The following is a 25,144-nucleotide window of genomic DNA, read 5'->3' as shown; positions in this document are numbered from 1 at the left end:
GGTCACAGACGACCACATATTGTGTGATTCCATTTACATGAGTTGTCCAGTATAGGCAAATCTACAAAGTAGATTAGTGGTTGACTAGGGCTGGCGGTCATGGTGGGCTGGTGGCGTGTCACAGCTAAAGGTGTGAAGTTTCTTTTTCGGGTAATGAGAATGTTCTGAAATTGACTGTAGTGATGACTGCACAACTCTGAATGTACTAAAAGCCACTGAATTGTATACACTAAAATGGGTGAAATATAGGATATATGAACTGTATCTCAATAAAAACTGTTTTTAAGAAAAGACCTGCAAGTAATTTAACTGCCTGCCCAAACAAACTCCAACTCTTTAAAGGAAGACGATACAGATATTCAACCACATAACATTAACAATGTCCAGCATCCACTAGAAATTATTACATTTGCAAGAAGCAGGAAAACGTAACCAATAACAGGAGAAAAACCAGTCTTTAGAAGCAGACCCAGAACAGAGGTGAAGGAAAGAGCATCTGATATATATATATATAAAATTAGAAAATGAGGTGTAATATGGAGGAAAAAAATGTATCCTCAAGTATTAAGAAAAACTTTGGACTATATATTTAGATATAACTACTCTCTAGAAATTCTGATTTAATTAACTACTGCTGAGATCTATTATAGGGGGTTTAGCTGCATTTTATTAAAATGTAGCCACTTAATAATCATATTTGTGCTGATTTTGCCAGTCCAAAAGCAGAGAAATGACCATTATAAGGAAAACCAATATTCAGCTGCATTTGGCAGTATTTAAGAAATCAGGTATGTCATGTGAAATAAATATGGAATACTTATGAAGTCTTTGGTAAAACTTCCTTCTAAGAGTATGTCTTAAGCAGAAGCTTATTTTTCCGTTTTGTGTAGGAATTTAATTATTGGGCAATACTGACCATTACATGTCAAAACAGTATTAACTGGATTGCCTTTTACCTATTAGATACCCAAAATAGTACTAGTTAAAGAAACAAAGTATACAATTCTGTCCTTCTCCAACCTTGCCAAAAACAAACAAACAAACAAACAAAAACCAAACAAAACAACTCAAAAAAAACAACCAAAACCAAAAGTCAAACAAGCTGGTAGAATCACAGAAATCATAGTGTTAGATAAAGGCCATATGTATTTTTCAAACTATGCTCTTATAAAACAGTTGGACCAGGAACCAGGGAGTTCTGCCACTAAAATTAGCCAGTAGCAGTCTTTTCTTAAGTGGCAGAAAAATGTCAAAACTGAATTTCTCCAATTTTAATTTTTACTTCTTTAAAAGCACAGAGTCCGTATTATTTCTTTTATAAAATTTCAGGGGTAACTGCATAAAGCTGTGTGCGCAGCAACAGGCCCGGAAGTCAGGCCTGTGTTGTTCTCCTCTCCCCTGTGGGCTTCACTGGGGACAGCCACCCCTGGTCTGGAAGGGTGCGAGGGGCCTCCTTCATTCATGGGTCCAGGCAGATCTCAACACTACAGCATGCCCTTAACGCCGTCAGAGAGCATAAATTTAATGAAATTGATAGACTAGGCGATAAACGAGCACGTAGAATTCCACTAATCTGAGGACTTCTGAAAGCTGAATAAAGAGGCTATTACTGCCTTTTATGCTTCCTGAGGCTACCTTCTCCAGCTTCAAATGTCAGACTGATTTACACTTAGGTTTCCTGCACGTTATATATAGTTGGAAAAATCAACCACCAGCACCGCCAAGCTGGCACCAAAAAAGAAAACCATAAAATCTTCACACACACACACACACACACACACACACACACACACACACACACACACACACAGAGCTCTAAATACGTACAGAGAAATATATAGCTCCACTTACTTGACATAAGGATTTCTGGCACTTACCATGGGTGATTTATAGTATCTATGAAGTATATTAATGAAATCTGTAATTGTTAGCATTCCTGGAAGAAATAATTATATATTAAATATACAACTATGAAAACATTAAAGAAAAATTTCAGATGATAAGCAAACCTGGAATATTTATTTACTAGACAGCCTTAAAGACTACCAGCACAGCTTAATGTATTATTTAAAACTATTAATCTGTTAATTATCTACACCACACTAAGATAACACAAATTTAGCTGAAATTCAACCCGATGGTGATATTGATGGAATTAATCACGGTAGTTGGCAATTCACCAAGACAAAACTTTCTGAACGTTATTAAACATCACAAAAGACTTGTGGCTACGTGTAAATAGTTTAGGATACTTTAAAATAAGATAAGGTATCCCCAGAGCTCTAGAAACATGGCACTTTTGGTAGCACTTGGCTTGTTTTCTGAGAATCCCTCTAGAAACAGTGGCTTCCCCAGGCACACTTTACGCAGGGCCCACTGGGCGCCAGACACCAGGGCTACAGAGGTGAAGGCGTCAACCTCTCCCCTGAGGCAGCTGCAGCACCAGGGGCTGCGGACACGGAGTGTCATTTCAGAATGATGCGAAGTGACGCGATGCCTCCTAAGAGGGACGACGCCCATCGTCCGCTGTGATCCATAAGATGAGAAAATGATGGAGCTTAGATACTGTGAGTCACGTGGTATTTTAAATAGCGTAACAGCGCTTTAACAGAGGTACCAGTCACGTTTCCACCGCTTCCTCTGCTGTGTCAGAAACGTGCTCACCGGGGCGGGAGCGGGGATGGCCCGCGGCAGGACCGCGGGCGGAGGGACCGACAGGAAGGGGTCGGGCCTCGGCCTTGGGACCAGGGCAACCACCGAGGCGCCTTCAGAGCCAAAACGGCGCTGAATCCAAAGAAACTCCACACAGGTGCATAAGTGGTTTGAATTTACTAGCAGTCCCACCACACAGGATGTAAAAGCAAGACTGTCCTTTGATTGGTAACATGTCTACTAGGCCGCACTCCAAACCAGCCCTTCTTGAACTCACTGAGGCTTTCAGATCCCCGGCCCGTGCCGCTTACCTACAAAACTTTGTCTTTTACTCTCCCACAGAGGCGCTGCTCGGACACCGTTGGCTACTAGGGCAAAGAAGGCCTTTTTAACCTAAGACCAATGAGAGAGACAACACACATTTTTAAAGTCTATATATACGCAGGGAGAAAAATACCTTCCACTAAAGCACGCAACCAAAGCTTACCAGTTAAAAACAACTGAATTTATTAACATTAGCAATACGCTTTTGTAGTATATTGAAAGGTACATAGGGATTGGAGATTATTTTTTTCAAACGGAAACAATGCAATCAGAGAGACTTAATGTAATGAAAACCACACAGAAGAATTAAACTTCAAAGGTTTGTTTTTTTGGAGCCACGCCACACAGTTTGCGGGATCCTACTTCCCCAACCGGGGACTGAACCCAGGCCCTCGGCAGTGACAGCGCCGAGTCCTAACCACCGGACCGCCAGGGACGGCCCCAAACTTCCGAGTTTGCTCTTTCCTATATGTGGTTATTAGTTCATTCAGAAATACTGAAGTTATTTCAAAGTACTTGAAATGAAAGTTTGTTTTTCACATGTTCAATAACAAAACAACAAGCATTCCCCCTTCATTTCCCTGAGGTTGAGAAAGAGAAGGAATGAAAGATGGAATATACTCCTACTTTTATATCTTCTTGAGACGGACGTTTGCCGTGTGCCTGTTATGGGCTGGGCCCTGTTCAGAGTAGTTCCCATACAGTATCTCCCTGAGCCCTCGGGACAGACACCCTCGGGGACACGGTGACAGGCGGCAGAGGTGATGATTTAGTAAAAGCCAAAAGCTCAGTGCTGGAAATGACCTCTAAACACAGACAGCAAATAACATACGGAAAATGGTTCAAGTTTCCTGACAATCAAACAAATGGAAATTAAAGCAAATTTAAAGTACCACTGATAGCTGCTAAATAAGCCAATATGTTTTCGTGATAGCACCCGACACAAGTGCAGTTATAAAACCACTGGTGGCTCCATGAATTGTCAGAACAGTTTTTGAGCCACAGCTTGTATCAAGAATCACACAAATATTCACACTGTTTGTGTAAGTAAATGGTATCCAGGGACGGTGCGCCGGTGTGGACGGTCGATTTCTGCCTTGATGATGCTCTGGGTGTCCTTGACTGCGGGCCTAGAAAATATTATAAAAGAACATAGGGGGGCTTCCCTGGTGGCACAGTGGTTGAGAGTCCGCCTGCCGACGCGGGGGACGCGGGTTCGTGCCCTGGTCCGGGAGGATCCCACGTGCCGCGGAGCGGCTGGGCCCGTGAGCCGTGGCCGCTGAGCCTGCGCGTCCGGAGCCTGTGCTCCGCAACGGGAGAGGCCACCACGGTGAGAGGCCCGCATACTGGGAAAAAAAAAAAAAAAAAAAGCATATGGGGGAAAGTCATGGATAAACGGATTCTGAAACACATTAAATATCTGCTTAGCTTGTTTTTCTAACTGGCTGGAGCAGGCAGGGAGTGGGGGCACTTTTAAAACCACAAACTGCTACTGTTTCCTCCAAAATGACAGATTTAGCAGAGAAAACCAGAATTAAAATCATTCATCAGGATCATTCATGTAACCCTGAGCGACCACAGCTACTGAAAAGCCACTCCGGAAAGCTCTGGTTTGGCCACGATGAAACAGCTGAAAACAACTGCACGAGTTGGACAAAACATACAAATCCCCGTCAGAAAGCACTGGCGGGCAGCACACAGGCAGGCTTCAGGGCACTACAATTCTTGAGGGAAAAGAAAGTTATGAACTGAGCTACAAAATTCTGGAATTTTTCCAAAGGCATTTTCCAAATCATGTTCAAATAGGCGAATTTCAATAGAAAATTTGAATCTATCAAAAGCATCAAATAAAACCCAGGCAGGGAAAATACAAAGAAAACCACACGCCCAGCACATCATAGGTAAGATGCTAGAAATCAAAGGCAAAGAGAAAACCAGCCAGAGGGAAGAAAAGACATTAACTTTCAAAGGAGCAGCAGTCAGACAGATGGCGACACCAACAGAAGCAGGGCCTCACTTTAACTCTCAATATAATGACTGTTCTTTCAGAGACAGAGAAAATCCTGCCTCCCCGCAATAACTTCTCTGACTAACCTGCTACCCACAAGCTCTTCAACAGCCCCCAAATGCTCCAGGTTAGTTACGAAAGGGATCTCAAGGCCTCTGCACACAAAGCACAAGGAGCTGCCCGCACAGCGCTGACTCTCTCGGGTACTGAAGACGGACAGGCCAGGGACGCAGACGGTGGAGGGGTGCTGTGTGCTGACGTTGTGTTCCCCGGGTCATCCTGAGGATACACTGCTGATGCCACGAGAGGGAAACACCCAGGGAAGCAGCCGTCCAGCGGCAAAGGGGACATGAAGAGTTCAAGGTGAAAAGTGCCTTCACTTCTGCACAAGAAGGTATGAATAAAACAACCAGATGCTAAGGAAAATACTTGGGAGTGAAGCAAAAAAGCCTCCTAGCGGTTTCAGTGGGCGAAGCTGCAGGACCAACTGGACAGACTGACTCTTCGTCAGCTCAGGTCCTCAGCCCTCTCTGAGCCTCGACATTCTTAGCTACAAGATGGGGCCAACAGATAGAGCTTTCCTCACGAGGGTGTGTGTTTTTGTTTTTGCTTTTTTCCTTTTTTGGCCACGCCGCACGGTTTGCAGGATCTCAGTTCCCCGACCGGGGGCTGAACCTGGGCGCTCGGCAGTGGAAGTGCTGAATCCTAACCACTAGGCCACCAGGGAGCTCCCGCAAGTGCGTGGACTCACCAGACTTGCTGTGAAGATGTCCGGCATGAAAAGCCAGAAGGAAGCAAAGCTTTAATTTTCCACGCAGAGAACGAGTTCCTGTTTTAACTTCGGCCACACGAGCTGTTGATAGGTCCACACGTCATGGAGGGAGTCACAATTCCACCCTCCAGAGACCCGACAGAACTCCCCAAAGTGGACAAGGCGTGCTCACGGTACCTTAGCGGGGGACGCCTCAGCGCCCCCAGATCAGCAGCCCCGCCTGCTGCCGTGGTTTCACTGCAGCCTCTCCGCAGTCACGAAACCTTCTCAACTTGGCTTTCTTCGCACCACATGCACGGAGTGTTCGAGGGGCAATTTAAAACTACGCTCAGGAAACTCCTCAATTACAGGAGGCACAGGGCGTCACCAACGAACCGCCAACAGGCTGAAAGAGGACTGGCGCAGTCTACTGCTAAGGGAAAAACCCTAGGGGCCTTGAGCGCCTCCGAAAATTTCTTTCTTTTCAACTGATAATGCAATTGGCTCAAACTGTTATCAATTAAAAATTTTATATTTTAATAGGATTTTCTTTTTTCTTTTTTATAAATTTATTTATTTATTTTGGCTGCGTTGGGTCTTCGTTGCTGCGCGCGGGCTTTCTCTAGTTGCGGCGAGCGGGGGCTACTCTTCGTTGCGGTGCGCGGGCTTCTCACTGCGGTGGCTTCTCTTGTGGAGCACGGGCTCTAGGCGCACAGGCTTGAGTAGTTGTGGCTCACGGGCTCTAGAGCGCGGGCTCAGTAGTTGTGGCGCACGGGCTTAGTTGCTCCGCGGCGTGTGGGACCTTCCCAGACCAGGGCTCGAACCCGTGTCCCCTGCATTGGCAGGCAGATTCCTAACCACTGCACCACCAGGGAAGCCCTTAATAGGATTTTCAAACAACCAAATGTGATAATCAGCTAAGTAAAGAGGAAAATAAAAGTCTAATATAAAAATGATTTTTTAAAAGGGTAAGCCGGCCTTAGTTGCGCTAAGAGATTCTGACAATCTAAATGCCAAGTAGCACATCTGTGTTCCCCCAAAATGGGAATCTGATTCCTCTAATGCTTCCCTGCTTTCCATACACAGTTCTACCCTGATTCTCAATAATTAAATTAATTGTGGGGCTTTTATTTATTTTTTAATTTTTTTTTGTGCTATGCGGGCCTCTCACTGTTGCGACCTCTCCCGTTGCGGAGCACAGGTTCAGGACGCGCAGGCTCAGCGGCCATGGCTCACGGGCCCAGCCGCTCCGCGGCACGTGGGATCCTCCCGGACCGGGGCACGAACCCGTGTCCCCCGCATCGGCAGGCGGACTCTCAACCACTGCGCCACCAGGGAAGCCCTAAAGCTCTTTAAAACCGTTCACTACAGTTTACTAAGTTTCTACATCAGAGCTCATCAAATGGATTTCACAACACCTGACGGCGTCTCCCCTGAGCAAGGATGGGCCCAGCTTCTCAGGTTTGGTCTCCAAGACCCTCTGCGATGCAGCCCCAGCCTGACCCCTACGGTCCGGCCGAGTCCTCCGTCCGTGAACTTACCTTCCGTTGTGCCGGCCGTGTCACAGTGTTCCCGCTACTTCAAATGGACTTACCTTCTGCTCCCGCTGTTGAAGCCCAGCTCACCTGTAACTTGTAAGGTCTCAACACAACCCGCCCAGGTCACGCCCAGCCCAGCTGAATCCCTCCTCTGCCCCCGCAGGGCCTCATTTATCTCCTTCCTGGCGTTTCCCTCGTGGCTCCTTAGGTTTAAAAGTGGCAGAGGAACATCTCTGACATCTTTTCCTCTTGCAAAGTTATTCTCAAACTACAGGCAGGGAGTAAACTAGAAGGAAAAGGAGCGAGGAGACGCCAGGGCGAGAAACAGGCGGAGCAAGGTGACCGCTAACGACGAGGAAGAGCCTCGCGGCGAGGGGCCGGGGAGAGGCGGGTGTCGAGAGAAGCCCACCGATCTCCCCCCGACCCGGGAGACCCGCGACCGGGGGCTCTGGATGAAAGCAAACAGGAAGGCTGTTTCAGATCAGCTCATGACCAGAGCCACCCGCCATCACCATCGAAGGGTTATTTTTCTGGAGAAACTGCTTCAGAAATAAACTACACAGCGCCGAACATTTGGGGGCTTCCAATGAAAAAGACGGTGGCCCAACACTCTTCAGTGAGACCCCCCGGGCAGAGGCTCCCCTGTGATCACCCCCCAACTGTCGGTGCTCACTCTTTTTTTTGTTTTGTTTTTGTTTTGTACGCGGCGCCACCAGGGAAGCCCCAGGTGCTGACTCTTAATTACGAGCCACTCGACACAACCTCGGACGTTGAGGCTGCACTACTTCCAGTTTTGAATACATCTCACTAGATGGATTAAGAACAAAGAAACGTCTAAGAAATAGAACAGAAAAGTAATGCGAGAAGGAGACTGGATAAGAATATTAAAGGATCAATTCAGGGGGCCCAAGATCCCCCGACTGAAGTCCCAGAAGGAAGGAAAGAGCAGGAAGAGAGCCTCGGAAGGAAGAGCGCCGTGAACACAGACCGAGCGACGCACGTGTCAGGTCCAGAGGCCCCGCGGGTGCCTGGCTCGCAAGTGGAAAAGACCACAACCAGGCGTGCGGCACGGAAGCACCGGAGATAGAGAGAAAACCCCAAAAGCTTCAGAGGGGGAAAATCACATATAAAAAGATGGAGGTGAAAGAAGAGAAAAACCACAACAGCCGGCTCGTCAGCAACGAGCTAAAAGCAATGGAACGTTCTAAACCGACCTCCTGGAATCTACGGAGTCTACAGACTGAGCATGAGTAGCTAACTCTCAGGCATCTTTTCCCGGGACGAGTACGGACGGTGTTTGCACCCCCTGACCCCCCTGATGGAGCTGGATGGCGTTCGATGAGGCCACAAGGTTGGGATTGGTGTCCTTATGAGAAAGACCAGAGCTCTCGTGCTCGCCAGGCAGCTGTCTGCGAGCCAGGGAGAGAGGCCTCGCCAGGAACGGACGCCACGGGCACTTGCTCTTGGACTCTCAGCCTCCGGGACTGAGGGAGGAATTCCTGTGAAGCCTCCCAGCCTGCGGGGTTTTGTTATGCAGCCCGGACCGGAAGCTCCTGGAGAAAGTGCGCCACCAAAACAGAGAGAATAAATCACGAAAGCAGAAAAGCACGTGTTCAAAAAGCAGGAGAGGGTGGAGGCAATTCCCGCCGTGAACCAGTGAAAGTCTCAGGTGACGGTGATGAGCAATTAGACGCAGAACCGGCAGGCGTGGCTCCAAGTCGGGCTGCACAGGAAATCCTACTGAGAAGTTAGCCGGTGGGAAAAGCCGTAGATGTTCAAAGAAAATAAAAAACGGAAGAATTCTAAGCTCCAGGAATAACACTGAACGGTACAAATGGGAAATGTAACCACAGTAAACCACTGGGCTCAGTGACACAGTCAAGGGAATGAAAGCACCCTGGTACTGAGACAGTGACACTGGGCGTGGGGGGAGGAAGGAAGCCAGACAAGGAACAAAGAACGCAGCTACCGAATTAGGGAGGGAGAAGTGTCTAAAACTAATGAATCAAGGTAATGTGGCAGCGAGCGCCAGATTTAGCAGCTGAACTGCCGGCTCTGGGGAATACGACAAGGATGTAAGGGGCAGGGGGTGCTGTTTTTGGGTAAAAGCTATCTTTGTATCACTTGCAAACTGCGTGGCGCTTAAAAGCACGGCCTGCGCTTCTGGGTTAACAGTCTGCTGGCTGTCGGCATTAGCAGGTCCCCCTCGAGTGAGCCTGACGGGGGTGGGGCCGCGCCAGGTCACCCTCACACCGCCGCGGTTCTGAGCCCCCAGCCTTGTTCGCTTCTGCAACGCGCTCTATTTCCCACTGTTCTGGATGCCGGCTACTTCCTAACCGGGCCTCTAGGAATAATCCAGCTTGTTGAGGAATCTTTCTGCATATTGGCTATCATCTGCTCTCTCTCTCCTGGTTTCAAGTCATCTGTTAATTAGGTGATGCGACCGGCCAACAAGGTCAGCATTCAAGTCATTGTTCTGGATGCTGCTGAGCTTAGAGTGAAAGAATCTTAAGGCGCCCCAGCAGTGTCTTACCCAGAAAGCAGAGCCTGGCTCGCACGCGGTTTATTTGAGAACGTGGTCCCGGGGGCGGGAGTGACACAGGCTAGCAGGGGAGCCAGTGTCAGTGTGTGAAGGGTGGTGGAGCTGGCCGCAGGACAGGGGCCTGACAGGGGCTCGTCCTCCCAGAGCATGCGAGGCGGGGGCGTTTCCCCCACCCGCTCATCCCCCCCACCCCCACCCCGGTCACGGTCACGGAAGCGGAGGTGCCGCCCACCACGCCTGCAGGGCTGGCTGCGGTAGCAGGTGGCCCGGCCCGCAAGAGGCATCCAGTACAGCTAGAACCCTCACTCCAGGCAGGCTGCGATTTCACTGACGTTCCCCTAAGGTCCATAAGCCAGATTCACTGAGCTGCCAAGATACACTTCTGCATCTTATCCATCAGGACAGGGCACGAGACTCTGTCAACCATCAAGGTGAAACCCAGATTTGCCTTTCATGGTATTTACCACATCTACGAACAGTCCTAAAAGGAAATCGGGTTCATCTCCCCAACTTTCGGGGGTCAATTCATGATCGGTTGCCAGAGATTACTACTTTTATTACTTTATGAATAATTCATTCAAACACCTTACCTGGGAATGACATAACATTTCCCACCGTTTTTTGAGGACTCTTTTTTTTCTCTCACCTGGAGCCTCGGGCGTCAGGCCTCTGACCAGTTCTCCACCATTCCTCCACTGCCGCTAAGAGCCTGGCAAGCTACATCCGGATTAAACTCGGGACGAGAAAGCAAACAGGCACCCTCCTACAATCCACACCCATCCTGGGCTTTAACTTCTTCTAATCACCATTTACTGTACTTTTTCCGTTTTGAAGATCATTTTCCTTGATGATGAAAAAGCACAAAACGAGCTGAAGAGTTTCCCTTCCTCTTTATCAGCACCTGCAGCACGAATCTTGAGCAACAGAGCGGACCCTTATCTTTCTTGCTTCTAAAGCAGGCGAGCACCTGCTTCCCTTCCCTCGTGGATCTCGATTCTAACCCCACCCAAGAGGACCCCGGGAGGCCCCCCCCTTCGTCAATTTACTTATATGCTCGTCTTTCTATATTTCCTACGTGTTCTTCTGAAAACCCGTGTTCGGCAAACAGCCACTTATTTGGACACTTGCCGGTTTTCCCTTTCACCGGCACTATTAAAATCATATCAGGGCTGCCCTGGTGGCGCAGTGGTTGCGAGTCCGCCTGCCGATGCGGGGCACGCGGGTTCGTGCCCCGGTCCGGGAAGATCCCACGTGCCGCGGAGCGGCTGGGCCCGTGAGCCGTGGCCACTGAGCCAACGAGACACTATTTTCACCTAACAGATGGGAAAGTATCACAGAGTTAGAAACTGTAGTGTATTGGAGAGGGCCTGGGCAGACAGGCGTGGGCATATACCAGTGGTGGGAGCGGAGACCGATCAACCTCCGAGAAGGACCCATCTCCTGCCCATGGAAATGAACCAGGTACACACACTCTGCCCCAGCAGCTTCCATCTGAGCACGTGCCCTCAGACCCCTGCCAAACGTGTGAAATGACGTACGTGCGAGCATTCCGGCCCCGGAAGCAGCCTACATTTTCATCAGGAGGGGACAGCTCAAATACACCTAACGCAGTCCATAATAAATCAGAATCCCGACAAACCTGTAACGTTTATACAACGGGATAGCGCGCGGCCGTTCCCAGGGACGACGGGCCCCCTGTCAGCACACACGCACAATCCTCCGGGCGCGCCCCCGAATTGGAAGCAAAACACCGTACTCTCCCACCTGGGGGGGGGGGCAACGTCTGCACGAGCCACCCTCCCACTCTCCCGCGGGCGGCTGCACACCCTTCCTCTCTCCTCAGGCCTCCCACGCCTCTCCCTGCATCCGCCGGTGGCGTCGTTCCCCGTTCCCGACGGCACCGGAAGGGCTCAGGAAGGCCCCGCCCCCGCCCGCAGGCCCGCGGCCGCCGTCTGCGCCGTCCCACGACGCGCTGTCCTCTACCGGCACGCCTCGCGCCTCGCGCCTGGCCCAGGACTTCACGCCCGAGGTTTCTCCTTCTCTTTCCTGCACCCTCGACTCCTTCCCCGGCCGTGACAGCGTCATGACGCCGGCAGGTGAGCGCGCTGTGACACCCTCCTCCTTAAAGGTGAGACGGCCCTCTCCTGACCCACGTCCCTCTCCCGCGCTGCCCCGTTTCTCCGCCCACCTCCACCCCACCCCCCACCCCCCCACGTAAGCAAGGCTCCCGGGAACAGCCGTCCGCTTTGCGACACATCCGCTGCCCGATCCCGTGTGAACCCGCTCCACGGGGCTGCTGCGCCGGCCACTCCTCGCCCACGTCACAGCTGCCAGGGGGCTCCGCGCCACCAAACCTCACGGTCATCTTTTTTTAACTTAAAAAAAAAAGTAAGCGTAGTTGATGTACAATGTCGTGTTAGTTTCAGGTGTCCCGCAGAGTGATTCAGCTGTACACATACAGCTATCTATTCTTTTTCAAATTCTTCTCCCATTGAGGTTATTACAGAGTAGTGGGCAGAGTCCCCGGTGCTGGACAGCAGGTCCCTTTGGTCCATTTTAAATACAGCCGTGTGCACCCGTGGTCACCTTGAACCCTCTTGTCGCACACAGAGCACCTCTGCTCCTTCCCTCCCCGGACGCTCCGTCTGGCCCCGCGGCCTCTGGATCCACCTCTCCCGGATGCCTTCCTAGTTCACGGCTGCTCCTTCGTGGACCCTCCGCTTCCCCTCCTTATCTCCCCAACCTCTACCCGGGGTGGGGGCCACTGGTGCAGTCCCGACACCTCCCCTTTGCCGTCTACACTCGCACCTGAATCTCTTCCCGTTTCGTGGCTTGAAATGCCAGCCTTTGGTCGATGACTTCCACACGCGTATCTCCAGCCAGATGTCTCCCCTGTCACTCTGGGATCTTCCCTCAGGTGTCTGGGTGTCCTACAGGCAACCCAGACTCACTACAGCCAAAGGCAGACCCTCCACTGCCCAGCCCCTCCCGGGAAACGGGATCGTCCCACTCGCTCAGGGCCAGAACTTCAGAGCCACAGGGCACTCTTTTCTCTCAGACCCCACATCCAATCTATCCGCAAATTCTGGGGGTTCTGTCTTCAAAATATGTTTGGCGGCTTCCCTGGTGGCGCAGTGGCCGAGAGTCCACCTGCCGATGCAGGGGACGCGGGTTCGTGCCCCGGTCCGGGAAGATCCCACGTGCCGCGGAGCGGCTGGGCCCGTGAGCCGTGGCCGCTGCGCCTGTGCGTCCGGAGCCTGTGCTCCGCGACTGGAGAGGCCACGACGGTGAGAGGCCCGCGTACCACCAAAAAAAAAGAAAATCATATCAATTGGAATGATTTGAACAATAAAACAAATAGTGGATTATATAACCCAATGGAATATCTCTCTCTCTCCGTAAACGTATGCCGACACAAATGACTGAATAAATAAGTGAAAGGAAGGAACACATGTCCCTTGCAGCAGAATTCCAACTAACATGCGTAGCCCTCCACTCCCCGCTCCTTACGTGTGGGCGGTGCAGAGCAACCTCCTAAAGAGGACAGTATGGAAAAGAGGAACTTTACAGTAAAGAGAGCTGACAGACACGCCGCAGCCGGTGACTGAGGTTAAGATCGACGGTGATAAGTCAGGTGGGCAGCCAGCAGTTCCGATGTGACGTGAAGAGCACTTTACCTCTGTGGTCTTCCTTCCAAAGCCCATAATCCAAGTCTGGTCATGAGAAAAAAACATCAGACAGATTCCACTTGGGGGCATCCTACAGCACAGCTGGCCAGCTCCGCAAAACTGTCAAGGTTCCCCAAAGCCAGGAAGTCTGAGAAAGTGTCACAGCCAAGGGGAGCCTAAGGGGACGTGACAACTAAATGTTAACAGTAACCTGGAGGGGATCCTCGAGCAGAAAGATGACATCAGGAAAGACACAGGGAAATCTAAACAAACTATGGACTTCAGGCAAGAATTATGTATCAATACTGGTTTGTTAACTGTGGCAAACGGGACCATACAAACGTAAGATGGCAAAAATGGAGGGAACTGGGCGCGGGGTACATGGGCACGACCTGTACTATCTTCACAACTCCTCTACCGATCTAAAAGAGTTTATTAAAATGTTGTTAGCAGAATGTTGCTAAACACACACATCCCCTCCCACTGCCGCTGGGAGCGAGGCCTGTGCGATTCTCAGTGTTCCCCTCGGCCCCAGGCCCAGAAGTGATGATTCCGTCGTGAAATTCTGTTTACTTTGCAGCCTTCCACACCTCCTGAGAAGTTACCATTTAGAACCTGAAGGCACTAAATCATACCCGTCAGTACTACCTGCGCTGCCAGGCTTCTTCGGAAGGGACGGTATTGTGTCCTCTGCTCTGCCATTTACTACATTACCGTCTCTCAGCCCCAAACCCTCCCTTCGAACTCTGCTCCGTGACCCTGGGGCCCCGTGGACCACATCTCCACTCTGCCACGGGCTCTCCTGCAGCCTCTGACGGGAGGGGGGCCAGCGGGGCCTGGAGGGCTGGGCGGAAGGAGGGCCGCTTCACCCGACGACCACCTGTAGCAGCCTGCGGGGGCGGCCACAACGGGGCACCGCGAACCAGGGGCGCCAACAACAGAGCTTTACCGCCTCACGGTCCTGGAGGCGGGGAGTCTGAGACCCAGGCGTCAGCAGGCTTGGCTCCTTTTCCGCGCAGGAAGGTCTGCTCTAGGCTTCTCGCCTGGCCGCTGGCGGCGTGCACGCATGCCCTGACACCCCTCGGCCTGTACAAGTGTCACACTGACCTCTGCCTTCATCGCCACTGGTACCCTCCCCATACGCGTGATTCTGTGGCCATATCTCCCCTTTGTATAACGACGCCAATCACGGTGGACTAGGACCGGCACCTTCGTAACTGGTTACCTCTCAGCGGCCGTGTGTCCAGATAAGGTCATGTTCCGCAGCGCCTGGAGGTCAGGACACAGGAGCGTGGGGAGAGGGCCCGCCCCGCGCACATCCCTGCCTGGGGGCTTCCTGCCCGCCTGCTGCTCCGCCTGCTTCCCCCCTGCAGCAGCAGCAGGGAGTCCAGCCTGAGCGGCCTCCCCACGGCCCTGCCCGCCGAGGCGCGGCCCCCCAGACGGCGCCACAGGCTCTTCCTTCCCCCCACGATGCCCCAGAGCAGCGGCTTTCGAACCGCAGAGCGCTCGAACCAGAGCCACCGGAAGGACCCAGTAAGACACGACCACCGGGCCTGACCGTGACTTTCGGTTTAGTGGGTCTGAGGTGGCCTGACGGTCTGTGTTTCCCGGAAGTTCCTAGCGATGCTCAAGCTGCAGGTCTGAGAACGCTGCCTCAGAGGTCAGTGTTTACCCAGCTGACTTATGTCCAATTACCACTGGTTTACGTTAGTTTTCCGTTCAATGGCTGCCATGGCTTCTGTGTCCTGACTGGACCCCGACTGATACAGAAGCGCACGCACCAGGCAGGGCTCTGGGGACAGAGGGTTTGGGACCGGGCTCGTGTCTTTGGGCCCGAACACAGTGCTGAGCTCTGGGTCAGCGGGGCCTCAGACCCCCATGACCCCGGGCGGGCAGCGGCATCGACAGGGAACAGGCATCACACCCGTGACCGTGGTGTCCCCGCCCCACCGTGCAGCCGCCAGAGGAGAGCAGGGGCCGCTGCACTAGCTGTCACTGCAGCGAAAGGAACGTGGGATCTGGTGTGGGCAGAGTCCTGCCAGGGGCGGGGCTCACACACCGGGGAAAGGACAAGCTCCGACTGGGGACTCTCGGTCACCGAGAACCCGGCAGCCTCTATGGCAGCCCTGAAAAGCCCTTCTCTTGTAGCTACCAGGCTGACCTTTCCTAAGTCCAACACAACATGTAATTCTGCGGGACTCGGAGCCTCACCACCCCGAACTCACGGTCTCCCCGGTCTCTGACGGGAAAGCCGGGGCACCGATTTGGAAGGAGTGCAGCCCTGGAACCCAGCACAGCGACAGCGTCGGACCCAGACGAAACAGAGATTCCCGAATGCCAGAGTGACTCCGAGCCTCCCGTGGCAGTGGAAGCGGCCGGCTGTGTGGTGTCAGAATCGCCTTTCTTTGCTTGGAAGCCCGGCAGCAAGCTTTCCTGGGCGGGTGCCTTGCACGGGGTCACTCGTTCTCCAGACGACCACGGCCGCCTCTGCGGCCCCGAGACCCGTGACCGGGGACAGACTCCAGCCTGCCCCCGACAGGGGGCCTCACACATGGAAACGGCGGTAAAGCTCCGCTGCTTCACATCTGCAGAAACGTGGGAAGTAAGCGTGGGAATAGCTTCTAATGACATTAGACCGAGGGGAGGGAATTTAACACCGGATACGACAGAGGTTACTGACACAGGTGGATTCACCAGAAACGGGGACTTAACGTTTAGTGCATGCCACTGGGAGCGGCTCTAGAGCTTTCTGAGTTGACTGCCCTGAAGTGCAGGGCATTGCTGAGTGCGTGTTTGAGGAGGCCGAGATGCCAGAACTTCGGAGGCCTAACGAGGAAGAGTGAACCCGCAGGCTTAGGGAGATTTCAGCACATGCGGCCTGCACACCCGGCCCTCAGCTACCTTCCCCCAAAGGGCCCCGAGGTCACAGCCTCCCCAGGTTTTTGAGACACGTCCGCGTGCGGGGACCCCTGCCCCCCGAGAAGCTGCGTGCTGGCTGCGCTCTGCAGGGGGCAGCACCACGACGGCCTCACTGACGCCGGGGTGGTGGCAGGTCCTGAGGGAGCAGGGCAGGCACGTGGCCGGGGTGAGAATGTTCTGATTGGCAGACAGTTCGGTCGTGGCTAACCGGTTACAGCACCCCTGGGAGTGAGACAGATGCATGGCCCTCTAAAGTGTTGCCTGATCTACGTAACAAGAAAAATGCTCAGTGCAGGGGCCAAAACCCCGACTTGAGTCACCGACACGGAGCCTTGTCCTCTCACCGTTTCCAGACCTGAGCCCCGTTCTGAGGGGGGCGGGGTCCCCCGAGGACAGTGCCCCGCCCAGCACGCGCTGTTACTCCTGCCCCACTTCCTAGGGTGACGGAGCACTGGGGAAAAGGAGACGCAGACTTTCCAGGGTGACCGGATGCTGGCTCTGAGTGGACGCTAATTCCTAGAACCCCCAATGCCACCGTGGTCACTGGTCAAAGGGGGGGCGTGCCGTCAGTCAGGTGGCAGACGGGGTCTCAGCCACGGTCGAGCACCAGGAGCTCACGGGGCTGCGGGCCACACTGCGGTCACCCGCTCAGCCCTGCGTATGTCACTGGGCTCCCCCCACACTGGCTCTCGGACCCACGGGGCGAGGGATATCGTGCCACGGAGGACCAGGGAGGACGCCCCCGAAGCTACCAGATGGGCAAGCCAAGCACCGCAGAGCACCCTGGGGAGGTGCGCAGATGGAGAGGCTGACGGCCACACCCCAGGGAGGCTGCCCGTCTGGCTGTGACCGCGTCTCCCGGAGTCACTGGATTCCTGTAACCCCAGAAGCGGCATCGCAGGGCCCCGCAGCCGTCAGCCGCGCACGCTTCTTCTCTGTACCGACGTACGGGGACCCCGCGGAGCAGCCTGCCTTGACGTGGCGCGGCACGGTCTCACAGCCGCCCCTCCGGCTCTCTGACCGCACGGCCTGCAGAGACGCTGACCGGCCCACAGGCCTCACGCCTCACGGTCCCGTGACGGCGATGACACCGTGCTGACTGGTCTGACGGGCAGGAAGCGGCAACGCTTTAGACGCCTCGGTGTGACATCGGCCAGCCAGCCAGCGAGGGGCCAGGGTGAGGGAGGCCACGGCCTGGAGGGACCCCCCCGCCACCCAGGCTGCCGCCCGCACCCCCGCCACCCCTGGCAGGTCTCTGCAAGCGGCACACGCCGTATCTGAGCGCGGCTCTGACAGGGTCCGAGTGAGTCTTCAGAGGGGCCCGGAGCAAAGCCACGGCTCCGCGGCGGGGCAGGCCCCCGGTCCACCCGGGCCTGGGCCCCCCACAAGGCCGAGCTGGAGACGCCTAACGAGGCCCCCGTCAGGCACCAGCAGGAGAGTCACTGGGTTTCCGGAAAAAAACAAACAAACAGCAAAAAGCCATGCCGCCGTCTGCAGGAAACTATTTTCCTCTTGAGAACAGTTCCTGGTTTACTACGGGGCCCTGGTCGGGAAGGAACAACTCGGCTGAGATGCCGAGTGACCGTGCAAGCCGAGCGCCCGCCCCGTCCAGCCTGAGCACCGGGCGCCCCGCGGCACCGGGGGAGGGAGCCGGGGGCAGTCGGGCATCACCCCCTCCCTCAGTCCCACCGCAGTCGGGGCTCCGGACGACCGCCGACGCCGAGGGAGAACCAGGCGGGCCGAGGGGGAGGGACGCGACTCCAGGACGTGCACTGGGCTTCCGGGACACCAGGGCCGAGGCGCCGTCTCCCACACCCACGCGACACACGGCGACAGGACCCTGGGGCGCGTCCCAGCCCCGCCTGCGGGAGCCCCACGGGCCTCCTCGCAGAGGCCGAGCTGGAGGCCGAGGGCGCGGCCGCCTGGGGCGGGCGGCCCTTCTCTCCCTCTCTTCTAGGGCTGCCCCAGTCACCTCTGTTGCCTGCGACCCCATTTTTGGTTCACCTGTGAACGGCTGACTCTGGTTCCCAGACCAGCTGTGTCTCTGATACTCTGGGCCCTCAGGGTAACTTGGTCAGAATGTAAGTGGTGTTCTGCAACCTGCTTTTTTTAAACTTAGAAATAAATACATTAGGGGATGTCCCCGGTGGCGGAGTGGATAAGAATCCACCTGCCAATGCAGGGGACGTGGGTTCGAGCCCTGGTCCGGGAAGATCCCACGTGCCGCAGAGGAACTAAGCCCGCGAGCCACAACTACGGAGCGCATGCGCCACAACTACTGAAGCCTGCGCGTCTAGAGCCTGCGCTCCGCAGCAAGAGAAGCCTCCTCAATGAGAAACCCGCGCACCGCAACGAGGAGCAGCCCCCGCTCGCGGCAACTAGAGAAAGCCCACGCGCAGCAACGAAGACCCAACACAGCCAAAAATAAATAAAAAATTAAATCTTAAATAAAAAACAAACACATTCTCCACAAACGTTTTCTCCGCCCTCCTCAGCGGCTCCGTGCTGTCCTATCACACGCACACACAGGGAGCTGTCTGGGCCACGACCCCGCCCAGAGGACGGTGACCTGGTCTCGGGGAAGGGCTGTGTCTCCCCTGCTCGCTTCCCTCGTTCTCGAGACATGTCTACGATCACAACTGCTGTATGTGTCTAGACTACAGTCGACTCAGACCTTTCAAACACATCTTTAACTTTGCTGTAGCCAGTGCCAACCCCCCGATTTCCATGGTAACCAATTTTAGCTCCTTTAAAGCTTAGAGCCTCAAGGATTCGTGACTTCCAGGAGACAGGCACATGCAGCTTCTATTAATTAGGGAAGTGAGAGTCACTGGATTAGTGACCTCTGATGATCCATAAAGCATCACATTTTTCATGTCTTACTCACTCTGGCTAAATTCTAAATTCAGAAAAGAGTTAATTTGACAACACGGGAAAAGCTGAGCAAGAGTGAAAGCAGGTGCAGGGCGTACGCACTGTCATGTGCTTTTCTGTCGGGCTTTGGAGGGTGGAGTGAGGGTGAGACGGGTTGATCTTCTTTATTTGGGGAATTCAGAATTTCTAGTTACTTTACTATTGAAGTCTGTAGTTACAGTGGTAGAGAATATTTCCTGTTAACACTGCATCTGGATGCCTCTCCGTCCTCTTTGTGTCAAAGAATCAGAGCTGCAGAAGGGACCTTGAAGGTTACCTGGTCCAAAGTGACTTTAGCAAAGTCACAGGATTTTAGGCCAATTTATAAAAAAAAAAAAAAAATAAAGTAAAATTAGGAACTAAGCCATGTCTACATTCTTGAGAATCGTGTGCAGCTGAGACTGAATGCAGGCGAAGTAGCTCCTAGAGCCCAGGCATCCTCAAGGGAGAGCCACAGGGCGGGCCGCTGGGGGCTCCAGCAGAGCAGGCCGGGGAGGCCTGGGGAGAGGGCCCCGAGCGCGGGGGCGAGCTGGCAGGGCCAGGGCACACATCCCCCAGGACAGCCCTGGACGAGGCTGAAAGAGGCCGGGGCGAGCTCGCACAGGCACCGTACCCGCTGTGGTCCCCCTGAGGGATCAGCGCAGGCTGCCCTCCCTGGCCTTTGCCCCTTGCCCTTCTCCCCCAGCCCCCCAGGGGCTCTCCTGGCAGGACGCCCTGATAAAGCGCCCACTGCCCGTGAATTCCTGGCTCAGCATCTCCTTTTGGGGAACCCAGGTGAGAACGATCCTGCCTGGTAAAGATTTATGTATAAATCTATACGCCAAACGCACACATGTATACCTGTGTATGCACGCATATTTTACTGCACCGGATGTAATTTGGTCATCGCACTGAATGTATGATCTGGGACTTTTCACGTCTGACTGTAAGTCATATCGGTATAAAACGAGTTACAATAAGCATAATTTTAATTCCAAAATAATCAGGTTCAAATTTTCTGCTGAAAGAGATCAGTAGAGTTTTCTCTTAAGGGATTACCCACCGGAGTGATGCTTTCTCTTTAACCAGTGTTATGTCAACTTCATTGTTCTACTAAATAGCCAAGGCCTTCGGGACAGGTGGAGGGAGGAGGCGCAGCTCGGGGCCGGCACACATCACACAGCCCCGGGCGCCGGGGCGCCAATTCCAGACCCCATCACCCACGAGCTCTGTGGGCTGAGCTCTTCAACGCCAGAACGTGAGCAAACTCTAGATAATGAGCTTCCTTATCCGTAAAACAGCGCACTCTTCCGAAGGCTGCCCTGACGCCCGACAACTCAGACAAAACCTCAGCACGGGACCTGACGTGCAGACAGGACTGGATACTCTCGGCGGGTATTGTTGGGTTTAACTTACCCGACAAAGCAGGCGCCAAATAATATACCCCAGACTCAGGGAAACGGGCACACTCACTTGTAACGTGGTATCAAAGACCACAAGCTTGGAGCTGGTGGGAACGATGTCGTAACACTTGTGTGACCTCATGAATCGCATGTAAACACCACTTTCTGAGTCTTCTGCTAAAAAGGAAAGAAAAAAAGGGCAAATATCAGTAATAATAAAGAACTTCCTCTATCAGATTAAGAGTGTGCATGAAAAATCTACTGCTAACGGACCTCATGGAAAATAAGGAGTGTTTTCCCCGTAAGAGCGAGAAGCTCATGGCGCTCTCAACTCTGCTGTCCTCACCAGGACAAGAAGGCAAGAAAGAAACTGAAGGCTACGGATATAAGAGGAGAAAGCAAAACTGTCTTTATTGGCAGACCGTATGATTTTCTACATAGAAAACACCAAAGAATCTACAAAAAAGTTCCCAGATCTAAAAAAAGAGTTTAGCAAGGTCAGAGAATACAGTTAGTAAAAGACAACAAAAACAACAAAAACATGCCGCTGTATTTCTATATACTAGCAAGGAGTAACCGGATATTTAAAAAAACTTGAAGGCATCATTTATATAGACAGGAAATGGAAATAAGGATCTGCACAAGGAGACAAGGAGCCCTGAAAACAGTAACGATGTGAACAAATACACATAAGGTAGTCTTTATTATTTAAACTTCTGTAGAAGTTGACTGACAGTTGGCAAAAGGAACAACAAGGTACCGTGACTCGAAAGCTGTGCTGTAGCCGGACAATGGCCCGCTGCCCGCTGCCCGGGAGGACCTCACCCCTAGCTCCTGGTTCCCTCAAAGACTGCATCTCCAAGAGACCTCTCTGACAATGCCGCTGAGCCCACACCAATCTGTGCATTTGGGGAAGACTTAGATTACCTGGGAAATGTCCCAGAAGAAAAAAATTACTGTAGCGTACATACTAATTAGCAAGGTAAGTGGTAAACAGCAGTGACACTAACCAAGTTCCTCGACTGTGGACAGGAGCCCCTGTTATTCTATTTCCTACTGTGGTAAACACGCAGTACGATGCTGACTGGTTTGCCAATTTCATGATAAACCCCGTGAAGCACTCCCAAACCTCCGTTTTCATTTCTGAGCTCTCTTCAGGGTGCTGTGACTCACAGTTCATAATCCCATCACCTCCGGACAGTTCCCTTCTCAAATATCTGCGCCCCTGCTCGTGGAATAAAGTCAGACACCCTAGGTGGGCACTCACGAGCCTCCGTGCCCTGGCCTCTCCGCGGCCTCATTGCCCTACTTCCTGTTCTCGGGTCCAGGCGCACAGCTCCCTGCTAAGCTCCGCACTGTCCTTAATCTCACTTTCTGGCATTTGTTCCTTCTGCTATAATTTAAACTTCCTTCTCTACTCTTTCTCGTCCAATTTCAAGCCAACCTCAAATGCCACCTTCTCCATAAAAGCAGTGAACATCTGAGCGCTCATTTCGGTGCTGTAACTCCAGATACTACAGGAAATGACCTCATTTAATTTATGTCACGACCTTGAAGGGGGTGCCTGGATCTCTTCACTTTACATAGGAGCTGACTGAGCAACGGGCCTGAAGTCAGCAAGTCAGGCAGTGACTGGGGCGGGATTTGAATCCGTGCCCGAGACTCCAACCCTCTCCTCGTGGAAACTCTGCCACTGAGTCGCCCCATGAACGCACGGGTCCAACAGACACCTGTGAAGCTGCTGTCTGCGGGGCCCTGTCCCAGCGTCGAGACACGAGGGGACACAGCAGACACGCCTCTGTCCTCCCAGCTCACCAGCTGGCAGGGCGAGGGCACCGGGGTGTGAGCCACGCGACGGGGGAGGTGCTGGATGGCTCAAGGTCACAAGGCAGGAGCCGACCCTGAGCCAGGAGGGTGAGGACGGAAGTCTGCCGCGACTTCTCCCCCCGAATACGCACGTTCCACCTGTACTTCTCATCAACCCCCACTTTACGTCTCCTTCATGTGATCTGCACAGCTCGGATCATCTTTTTCTTCCCGGATGAGAATTTCTTTGAATGGTCAGGATCTGACTCACTTACTATGCTAATTAATTTCCTCGATACCGACTTACTTACGGCATGTGGTCTCAGTGTGGGTTCTCCCAAGGCTGACCCCGAGACCAGGCGAAGTGAGACGGAAGGAAAGAGCCAAAAAGGGAGCTCCCGTTAAGCAGGTCACAGCCCTGTGCAGTCGCGGCTGCTGGGGACCCCGGAGAGGCCGCGCACGGACCTCAGAACTGCCTCCCAGTCAGGAGCACCCCGCCCTCTTTGGTGAGGGGTTACCCTGGGGCGTGACCTCTGACATTCCTGCCCCGCGCCCACCAGCCCAGCTGCCAAAGAACACCCTCGGGCGGAGCTGCGCAGACAGGAGACCCCGGGGCTCCTGCAGGAGAGGCGCCTGCAGCTATCTGCTCCCAGCAGCTTCCACCGCGCTAGAGGCTGGGGGTCCCTGGGGACCCAGCACACGTGCCGCTGCCTCGCAGGCGCTAGAAACCAGCGCGGGAGAGACGTTAACCGCCACTAGACGGTCTTGAGTGCTAACCACAGGACAGGTCCGGGCTTATGAACAAGGTGAGTGGTAGTCTGTGAATGGATGGATGGAATTGGAGGCAGCGTGCTTCCATTTTTCCCAAAGCGTTTATCTCCCGGAAAATAGGAGTCTTGCACCGGAGAGAACTGGAGAGAGCTGGAACGCAGGCCGTTCCTACGACAGCCACGCGGAAAGCCCCGGTCCCGCTCTGCCAAGGGTGACGGCTACCAGGCTGCTAAAGGAGTCGTTTCCTCGAAGCCTGTTCAGAGGGGGTCTGTGCAGACACAAGGCTCGAAGGACCAGTGCAGCCAGCGCGCGCGGAACCGACATTTAGCTTACGAAGTGCTGGTCAAACCCATTCTCCTAAAATGCAAATGAAGGACATCGAGGGGGAAACTATAATAAAATGTAACACTCCGTCTCCCAGAAAGGAACCGTTACAAGTTAGTTTGTCTGTTAATTAAAGCAAGAATTTTCATAAAAGGAGTGCACATTTTACAGACGTTAACGTCACAACACGAATATCTGAAATAAAATCTTAAAATACTATGAAGAGAAATATTCGAACTTTCAGAATTTTTTAAAACACTGTAAGCTTTGTGTTAAACATATTTTGGGGATAACATCTTAATTCGTCTGTTAATTTTAAAAAATATTTAAACAAACGTTTTATTTTGAATAGCTTTGGATGTATATAGAGAAGTTGTGAAGACACAGCAGTTCCTTATATACCCCATACCAGATTTCCCCTGACGATAACATCCGACGTTCCTCTGGCACATCTGTCACAGCAGCGAACCATCGCTGACACATTGCTAGGAAGTTCACACTGTAACAGGGTTGCCTTAGTTTTCCCCTAACATCCTTTTTCTGTCCCAGGACCCCATCCAGGCCAGCACATTTAGTCATCACGCTCCGTAGCCTGCCCTAGGCAACAATGGCTTCTCAGACATGCCCTGTGTTTGATGACCTTGAGTACTTGACCCTGAGACCTTGACCAGGAGTACTGGTCAGGCATATTCCGTAGAACGGCCCTCATTCCGGATTTGTACGATGCTCTTCTCACGATCTCAATTTGGGGGTTTTGTGTGTTTCAGCAGGAAAGACCAGGAGGCGAAGTGCCTCCGCCTCCCACTGTATCCAGGGTACCTGCTGTCAACACGCCTCGCCACCTGGATCACCTGGCCCAGGTAGGGTCGGTCGGGTCTTTCCCCTACAGGGCCTCTTCCCCCTCTTCCCACACTGCAGTCTTGGCCGGGAAGTCATGGTCCACCTCCCTGTCCACCTCCCCGAGGGCAAAGCATCTGCATAAGTTACAGTAAATCCCCCGCATGTGAACCTTCAAGTTGGGAACTTTCAAAGATGCGAACTTCGCACGTCCAGTCACGAGTCAGCTCACGTGTCTGGCGTCCAGTGTCCCGAGGGTGCATATTCTCTACAGGCGGTTGTGCTCGTGCGTACTTTCCTGTGCAGCACTGTACAGAGTACAGGAGTACGGTGTCTTTATTCCAAGCCCAGGGTGTCCAGAAGCAGGCGTAAAAGCAGTGGTGATGGAGCCGGTACCGCCAAGAAGTGCCAAGCGATAACGAGGGAAACAAAAGTGAAAATAACTGAGAGAGTGGAGTGAGGTGAAAAGATGGTAGACGTGGCCCATTCTTATAAAATGAGTCGTTCAACCATCGGGACGATTCTAAAGAACAAGGTCAAGATCATGGAACATGTGAAGCCTGCTGTGCAGACAATGGTATCGAAGAAGCGTGGAAAAGCGGTGGAGGAGGTGGAGAAGCTTCTCATCGTGTGGACGCAGGACCGGCGTTAGTGTTGAGTCCCGCTCAGCTCAGTGCTGATTCAAGAGAGAGCTAAAAGCCTTTAGGGA

At 53.0% G+C, this 25,144-nt stretch overlaps 1 protein-coding gene across 19 annotated transcripts in view; it reads right to left on the bottom strand.

Annotated features, from left to right (window-relative positions):
- The window catches only part of PRKAG2 (protein kinase AMP-activated non-catalytic subunit gamma 2), a 290,170-nt gene that overhangs the window by 29,180 nt on the left and 235,846 nt on the right, over positions 1 to 25,144 (bottom strand). For 10 of the 19 annotated variants that reach the window (XM_059074109.2, XM_067041807.1, XM_067041798.1 and 7 more), the window contains 3 exons: positions 20,768 to 20,874; positions 2,964 to 3,045; positions 1,878 to 1,936 (listed from right to left, as the gene is read on the bottom strand). In XM_059074109.2, the coding sequence (XP_058930092.1) occupies positions 1,878 to 1,936; positions 2,964 to 3,045; positions 20,768 to 20,874 (248 nt within the window). The remainder of the gene's footprint in view (positions 1 to 1,877; positions 1,937 to 2,963; positions 3,046 to 20,767; positions 20,875 to 25,144) is intronic. The other 9 variants (XM_067041793.1, XM_067041809.1, XM_067041796.1 and 6 more) reach the window with 1 other exon arrangement.

The sequence above is a fragment of the Kogia breviceps genome, chromosome 9 (assembly GCF_026419965.1).
Source record: "Kogia breviceps isolate mKogBre1 chromosome 9, mKogBre1 haplotype 1, whole genome shotgun sequence".
NCBI classification, from domain to species: domain Eukaryota; kingdom Metazoa; phylum Chordata; class Mammalia; order Artiodactyla; family Physeteridae; genus Kogia; species Kogia breviceps.
Note: the sequence above shows the minus strand (reverse complement) of the source record. Positions and strands in the feature narration are given on the sequence as shown.